Source organism: Tinamus guttatus, unplaced genomic scaffold (assembly GCF_059628265.1).
Source record: "Tinamus guttatus ecotype Peru unplaced genomic scaffold, ASM5962826v1 Tinamus_guttatus_pri_ptg001276l, whole genome shotgun sequence".
NCBI lineage: Eukaryota > Metazoa > Chordata > Aves > Tinamiformes > Tinamidae > Tinamus > Tinamus guttatus.
In genome coordinates this window covers 112,145-120,793 of record NW_028289810.1, presented here as the reverse complement: position 1 = coordinate 120,793, position 8,649 = coordinate 112,145, and the positions used below count along the sequence as shown (strand labels likewise).

Here is an 8,649-nt window from a genome sequence, read left to right as displayed (position 1 = left end):
TCCCATTCCGACTGTCTCTCCCATTATCTTGCTCCAACTGTCCCTCCGCTCTCCCATTATCCCATTCGGGTCCCTCCTGCTCTCCCGTTATCCCGCTCCGGGTGTTTCTCCCACTCTCCCGCCCTCCCGTTATCCCATTCTGGGTGTCCCTCCGCTCTCCCGCTCCGCCTGTCCCTCCCGCTCCGCCTGTCCCTCCCGCTCCGCCTGTCTCCGCTCTCACCGGGGGGGCGCTGCTGCCGCCGCTTCCCTGGCCGCCCCCCCGGTTCGAGAGGGGGCTGTTGTTGTGGGCGGCTGTAGAGGCCGCGTTCCCGGGAGCCTCCCCCAGCTCCGCCATGAGCGACAGGTATTCCTTGTCCATGCGGGCCTTGTCCTGCGCCGACTGTGGGTCACCCGGCCTGCGGGTGACACAACAGGACACCGGGTGACGGGGGGAATGGGGGTGACAGGGACACGACGGGACACGGGGTGACAGGGGGAACAGGGACACGGGGGTGACGGGGGCTCCTTGTCCATGCGGGCCTTGTCCTGCGCCGACTGTGGGTCACCCGGCCTGCGGGTGACACGACGGGACATGGGGTGACAGGGGGAACGGGGGGGAACGGGGGTGACGGGGGCTCCTTGTCCATGCGGGCCTTGTCCTGCACCGACTGTGCGTCACCCGGCCTGTGGGTGACACAATGGGACACCGGGTGACGGGGGGAATGGGGGTGACAGGGACACGACGGGACACGGGGTGACAGGGGGAACGGGGACACGGGGTGACGGGGGGGGACATGGACACAGGGTGACGGGGGCGCCTTGTCCATGCGGGCCTTGTCCTGCGCCGACTGTGCGTCACCCGGCCTGCGGGTGACACAATGGGACATGGGGTGACAGGGGGAACGGGGGTGACGGGGGCTCCTTGTCCTGCGCCGACTGTGGGTCACCCGGCCTGCAGGTGACATGACGGGACACCGGGTGACGGGGGGAACGGGGACACGGGGGTGACGGGGGTGATGGGGGCTCCTTGTCCATGCGGGCCTTGTCCTGCGCCGACTGTGCGTCACCGGCCTGCGGGTGACACAATGGGACATGGGGTGACAGGGGGAACGGGGACACAGGGTGACAGAGGGGAACGGGGGTGACGGGGGCTCCCTGTCCATTCGAGCCCTGTCCTGCGCCGACTGTGTCCCCCCCGGCCTGCGGGTGACGCCGGGGGTGCGGGGTGTGCGCGCGGGGCTGTTGCGGTGTGCGGCGGTCGCGCGCTCCCACCTGGCGAACTTGCAGTCGGAGGCGATGTGTCCGGCGCCGCCGCACTTGGTGCACACGGTGGTGTTGGTGATGCTGCGGGTCTCGGTGCTCTGCCACGGCCGCAGGATCCTGCGCGACACCGCGACGCCGTCAGCGCGGGGGACGGGGGGACACGCACACGCACACACACACACGGTGTACACACACACACACACACACACACACACACAGTCGCTCACTGGTTGTCGTCCTCGCACAGCGTGCCGTTCAGTCGTGCCAGCTCCACACACACGGTGTACACGCGCACACGCACAGTCGCTCAGCGGTTGTCGTCCTCACACAGCGTGCTGTTGAGCCGCGCCAGCTCCCACACACACACACACAGCGCCATGGTGCACACACACACAGTGTATACGCACAGGCGGTGCACAGCCGCACGCGCACAGGCGCTCACCGGTTGTCGTTCTTGTGCAGCGTGCCATTGAGCCGCACCAACTCCCACACGCAACCACACACACACACAGTGTACATGCACACCGGCGCACAGTCGCTCGGCGGTTGTCGTCCTCGCGCAGGGTCCCGTTCAGCTGCGCCAGCTCCCACACACACACAGTACACACACACACACACACACGGTGTACACCCGTCACAGCCGGTGCACAGGCACTCACCGGTTGTCGTCCTCGCGCAGGGTCCCGTTCAGCCGCGCCAGCTCCCGCACACACACAGTACACACACACACACACGGTGTACACCCGTCGCACAGGCGCTCACCGGTTGTCGTCCTCGCGCAGAGGTCCCGTTCAGCCGCGCCAGCTCCCGCAGCTGCATCTTGCGCAGGTCGTTCTGGTCCTCGGGGGTCTCGATCCCCTGCTTCAGGATGTTGCGGATCTGGGGGGGCAAGGGGGCGTCAGGCGCGCGGGGGGGGACGCGGGGGACACGTGGGGACACGCGGGGACACTCGGTGTCATCTGCTCCACCGGCGCCTTGACGTTGTCCATGGTGTTGGCCGTCACCCGCACGTGCAGGGGGTACAGGGGGACGCGGGGGCGCGCGGGGGGTACATTGTCATGCGGTGCCGCGTGGTGTCACATGCGGTGTCACCTGTTCTACAGCCTTCTTGACGTTGTCCATGGTGTTGGCCGTCACCAGCGCGTGCAGGGGGTACAGGGGGACGCGGGGACGCGCACGGGGGGTACATGGGTACATTGTCACAGTGTCACGCGGTGTCACACGCGGTGTCACCTGCTCTACCGCCTTCTTGACGTTGTCCATGGTGTTGGCCGTCACCAGCGCGCAGGGGGACGCGGGGGCCGCGCGAGGGGTACATGGGTACATTGTCACACAGTGTCACGCGGTGCTGCGCGGTGTCACCTGCTCCACCGCCTTCTTGACGTTGTCCATGGTGTTGGCCGTCACCAGCGCGTGCAGGGGGACGCGGGGGACGTGCGGGGGGTACATGGGTACATTGTCACACAGTGTCACGCGGTGTCACACGCGGTGTCACCTGCTCTACAGCCTTCTTGACGTTGTCCATGGTGTTGGCCGTCACCAGCGCGCGGGGGGATGCAGGGGGACGCGGGGACGCGCGCAGGGGGTACATGGGTACATTGTCACGCGGTGCCGCGCGGTGTCACCTGTTCTACAGCCTTCTTGACGTTGTCCATGGTGTTGGCCGTCACCAGCGCGCGCAGGGGGACACGGGGACGCGCGCGGGGTGTACATGGGTACATTGTCACGCGGTGTCACACGCGGTGTCACCTGCTCCACCGCCTTCTTGACGTTGTCCATGGTGTTGGCCGTCACCAGCGCGTGCAAGGGGACGCGGGGACGCGCGCGGGGGGTACATGGGTACATTGTCACGCGGTGTCACCTGCTCCACCGCCTTCTTGACGTTGTCCATGGTGTTGGCCGTCACCAGCGCGCGCAGGGGGTACAGGGGGACGCGGGGGCGCGCGGGGGGTGTACATGGGTACATTGTCACACGCTGTGATGTGGTGTCACCTGTTCTACAGCCTTCTTGACGTTGTCCATGGTGTTGGCCGTCACCAGCGCGCAGGGGGATGCGGGGGCGCGCGGGGGGTACATTGTCACACAGTGTCACGCGGTGTCACACGCGGTGTCACCTGTTCTACAGCCTTCTTGACGTTGTCCATGGTGTTGGCCGTCACCAGCGCGTGCAGCGGTTCGTCCTCCCCCGGCAGCATCTGCCCGTCCTTGCGGCCGACCTTGCCCTCCTTGACGGAGCCCTTCCCGCGGATCATGATCTTGGCGTTGCACTCCTTCTCGATGTTCTTCAGGGTGTTGCCCCTGGAAAACAGGTGTGTGTGTGAACACGTGTGTGTGTGAACACGTGTGTGTGCACAGGCACGGCGTTGCACTCCTTCTCGATGTTCTTCAGGGTGTTGCCCCTGGAAAACAGGTGTGTGTGTGTGAACACGTGTGTGTGTGTGTGAACACGTGTGTGTGTGCACGGGGACGGCGTTGCACTCCTTCTCGATGTTCTTCAGGGTGTTCCCCCTGCAAAACAGGTGTGTGTGAATGTGTGTGAACACGTGTGTGTGTGAACACGTGTGTGTGTGAACACGTGTGTGTGCACAGGCACGGCGTTGCACTCCTTCCCGATGTTCTTCAGGGTGTTACCCCTGTAAGACACGTGTGTCAACGTGTGTGAACACGTGTGTCAACACGTGTGTGTGTGAACATGTGTGTGTGTGCGCACAACGATGGCGGTGCACTCCTCGATGTTCTTCAGGGTGTTACCCCTGTAAGACACGTGTGTCAACGTGTGTGAACACGTGTGTGCACACGTGTGTGCACAGGCACAGCGCTGCACTCCTCGATGTTCTTCAGGGTGTTACCCCTAGAAAACAGGTGTGTGTGTGAACACGTGTGTGTGTGAACACGTGTGTGTGTGAACACATGTGTGCGGGGGGACGGGGCTGCACTCCTTCTCGATGTTCTTCAGGGTGTTACCCCTGCAAAACATGTGTGTGAACACGTGTGTGCGGGGGACGGCGCTGCACTCCTCCGTGTTCTTGAGGCCGTTACCCCCGCGGGCCACGTGTGTGTGAAAACCTGTGTGTGTGCGGGACACGGGTGTGCGGGACACGGGTGTGCACACCGGGACGGGGCTGCACTCCTTCCCAGCGTTCTTCAACGTGTTCCGCCTGTAGCGTGTCAGCAGCAGGGACACCCGTGTGCGGGGACACACCCGTGCAGGAGACGACACCCGTGTGCGCAGGGACAACACGCGCACCCCGCACACACACCCGCGTGCACACCCGCACACACACCCACGCGCACACCCGCACACGCGCACACACACCCGCACGCACACCCGCACACACACCCACGCGCACACCCGCGCGCCGCACACCTGGGCCCGATGAGCAGCCCCACGAAGTTGATCTCGGGGTACTCGTCCTGCGGGATCATCACTTTGTCGCTGACCCGGGTGGCCGGCGGCCTGTGGGGACAGGGGGGGACCCCGCGGTGACATCGGGGACACCGGGAGGGGACGGGGCCGCCGCGACGCGGGGACACCAGGGGGACGGGGACAGGGCCGGGACACCCATGGGGACACCAGGGGGATGGGGACAGGACTGGGACACCCATGGGGACATCCAGGGCCATGGGGACAGGACCAGGACACCCACGGTGACACCAGGGGGATGGTGACAAGCCCGTGACACTCATGGGGACAGGACCAGGACACCCACGGTGACACCAGGGCCATAGGGACAGGTCTGGGACACCCACAGTGACACCAGGGGGACGGTGACAGCCCCAGGATGCCTGTAGTGACACCAGGCGCCACTCAGGGTGATGGTGACAGTCCCGTGACACCCCTGGTGGCACTAGGGCCATGGGGACAGGCCCGTAACAGCCATGGTGACAACGTGGGTCATGGTGACAAGCCTGTGACGTGTCCATGGTGCCACCAGGTGGCTGGTGACAGCCCTGTGCTGCCCGTGGTGACACCAAGGACACCCACGGTGCCACCAGGGCCACTCATGGTGATGGTGACAGCCCCAGGACACCCGCAGTGACACCAGGATGACGGTGACAGCCCCAGGACAGCCACGGTGGCTTCGGGGCGATGGTGACAGCCCCACGATGCCCGCAGTGACCCCGCGGTGACGGTGAGAGCCCCAGGACACCCACGGCGACGGTGACAGCCCCATGATACCCACGGTGACACCAGGATGACGGTGACAGCCCCAGGACAGCCATGGTGACTGTGACAGCCCCAGGACACCCGCCGTGGCTCCGGGGTGACGGTGACAGCCCCAGGACGCCCGCGGTGACACCAGGATGATGGTGACAGCCCCAGGACAGCTGTGGTGGCTCCGGGGCGATGGTGACCGCCCCAGGACACCCGCGGTGACAGTGACAGCCCCATGATACCCGCGGTGACACCAGGATGACGGTGACAGCCCCAGGACAGCCGTGGTGACTGTGACAGCCCCAGGATGCCTGCAGTGACCCCAGGGTGACAGTGACAGCCCCATGATGCCCACGGCGATGGTGACAGCCCCAGGACACCCGTGGTGACACCAGGATGATGGTGACAGCCCCAGGACACCCGCGGTGACAGTGACAGCCCCAGGACGCCCGCGGTGACAGTGACAGCCCAGGACGCCCGCGGTGACCCCGCGGTGACGGTGACGGCCCCGCGGCGCCACTCACTTGTAGTCGGCGGGCGGTTTGAAGTCGGGGTTGAGCGCCACCATCTCGGTGATGAGGTTGTGCCGCTCCTCCTCCAGCTTCTTGCGCGTGCGGAACTCGCGCGTGTTCAACCGCTTCCCCTCGCTGTTGTAGATGGGCTCGGGGGACGGCGACCTGGGGGCAGGCGGCGTCACCCGCGGCCACCGCCGGCGGCGGCACCAACACCGCGACCGTTACGGCTGTCACTGTGACCGCGCTAGCGCCAATGTGACCATTGCTAGTGTCGCTGCGACTGTTACTAGTGTCACTATGACCATTACTAGCGTCAATATGACCATTGTTAGTGTCGCTACGACTGTTACTAGTGTCACTATGACCACTACTAGTGTCAATATGATCGTTACTATTGTCAATATGACCATTACTATTGACACTACAACCATTACTAGTGTCACTATGACCGTTACTATCGTTCCTGCAAACGTTACTACTGTTATTATAGTTACAACAGTAGTTGTTATTGTTACTATAACCATTATCGCTACCATGATAGCTGTTTTTGTTACTCTCACCGCTACTATCGTTACTCTGTTACTATTACTGATTGTTACTATCGTTATTCCCATTATTACTGTCATTACCCAGACCCTTCTTGTTGTCACTATGGTCATTACTCCCATTACTACAATCATTACTTTCATCGTTACTATCATTACTCTGATGGTTACTATTACTTTGATAATTACTATTGATACTATAATCATCATTCTGATCAATACTAGCATTGCTGTAATTGTTACTACTGTCACCCTAATCATTGCTACCATCGTTCTCATTGTTGCTCTCGTTACTATCGTTGCTATAACAATTCTATTGCTATAACAATTCGTTGCTATAACAATAATAACACGTTATTATCACGTTCTTATCGCGCTCTTATCGCGTTAATATCGCGCAATTATCGCTATTCCCGCGATTCCCGACTCTTTTTCCTCATTTTGGCGCCTTTTCCTAACGCTTTTAGGAGCCGCCGGCGGGAAGCTAAAAGGGAAGAGTCAGTCGCGGTCGCCGCGGCAACACCCCGAAACCCCCCAAAAAAGGGAAAATCCTCCAGGTCGCTCTCCCAGGCTGGATTTTTGGCGGCTTTTTGGCGGCTTTTGGCGCTTTTTTGCCTTTTTTTGGTTAAGGTTCGGAACCTTCTTTAAAAACGTGGCAAATTTTACGGATTCGCTGCAAGAAGGGATCAAGGTTACGGTAAAAAAAACCAACGTTACGGTAAAAATAAAGGTTACGGTAAAAAAACCAACGTTACGGTAAAAACAAAGGTTACGGAAAAAATGAAGGTTACGGTAAAAAAGAAGGTTACGGAAAAAATGAAGGTTACGGTAAAAAAGAAGGTTACGGTAAAAAAGAAGGTTACGGTAAAAAAGAAGGTTACGGTCGGAGCGAGCGTTGGGATCGAAAGGAGCGTTAGGGTCAACACGAAGGTTACGGCAATAAAACCGGTTCAAAAGACGTTCCGGAGGCCTCGGATCGGGAAGGGGCTCTGGAGCGGTCGGAGGCGGCGCCGCTGTCGTCGCAGGAGCAAAGGGTGAAGCCGGAGCCGGCCGCGGCGGCGCCCCCCTCCTCCCCGTATTCCCGTATCCCATATCCCGTGTCCCGGAGCCGGTGCCGGTCCCGGCGCGGTCCCAACCTGTCCTCAGGGTTAGGGGGGATGCCCAGGTCTCCCGTGCGCAGTTTGCGGGTCAGGTCTTCGATCTGCAGTTGCACTGCAAGAAAGCGGCTTAGGGAGGGACGGCGGAGCGGCCGGACGGGGGGCGGCTCCGCGGGGCGGCGCTCCCGGCGCTCCCGGCGCTCCCGGCGCGGCCGTTACCTATGTAGGCCCGTTCCTGCTCCCGCGTGAGCCCGGGCGGGATCACCGTGGGCATCCCGGGAATCACCGTCTTCTGCTCCAGGGAGTCCTGGTTCCAGCGGCTCCGCTTGCGCTTCTTGGGGAAGTCTGGGGGGCGGGAAGGGCGGGAAGGGCGGGAAGGGGGGTCAGCGGGACCGCGCGGCGGAGACGGGGCCTTCCCGGCGGATCCCAGCCCTTCCCAGGGGATCCGGGGCCTTCCCGGTGGATCCAGGTCCTTCCTAGCCGATCTGGACCCCCTTCCCGGCCACTCCAGGTGCCCTTCCCAATGGATCCAGGCCCTTCCCAGCGGATCCGGGTGCCTTCCCACCGGATCCAGGCGCCCTTCCTGGCCATTCCAGGCCCTTCCCAGCGGATCCAGGGCCTTCCCAGCGGATCCAGGGCCTTCCTAGCTGATCTGGATCCCCTTCCCAGCCACCCCAGGCCCTTCCCGGTGGATCCAGGTGCCCTTCCCAGCAGATCCGGGTGCCCTTCCCGGCGGATCCAGGCACTCCTGGAAGGTCCGGATCCCCTTCCCAGAGGATCCGGGCCCTTCCTGGCCGATCTAGATGCCCTTCCCAGCGGATCCGGGTGCCCTTCCCAGCCACTCTGGGCCCTTTCCGGCCACTCCAGGTGCCCTTCCCGGCGGATCCCAGCCCTTCCCAATGAATCCGGACCCCCTTCCCGGCGGATCCGGGTCCCCTTCCCGGCGCTCCCGGTCCCGCTCCCGCACGTGGCCCCTCCCGCCCCCCCCGGGGCCCCCGCGGACCCCCCTGGACAAGGACCGCCCCCCCCCCGTACCGGGCCCAAAACCCCCATGACCGGAACCGGGACCCCCCGGACCGGACCGGGACCCCCTT

The 8,649-nt window shown here is 62.9% G+C and overlaps 1 protein-coding gene across 1 annotated transcript; it reads right to left on the bottom strand.

Moving 5' to 3' along the window:
- Nucleotides 1-220: 220 nt before the first annotated feature.
- SF1 (splicing factor 1) lies at nt 221-7,902 on the bottom strand (the record flags this gene model as incomplete). Its single annotated transcript, XM_088538944.1, is given in 9 exon segments — nt 221-395; nt 1,252-1,359; nt 2,005-2,024; nt 2,026-2,121; nt 3,357-3,540; nt 4,610-4,699; nt 5,923-6,075; nt 7,595-7,670; nt 7,775-7,902. Coding segments are annotated over 9 exon segments (957 nt in total), but the record flags the coding sequence as incomplete, so codon positions are not given.
- Between the last annotated feature and the right edge of the window lie 747 nt (nt 7,903-8,649).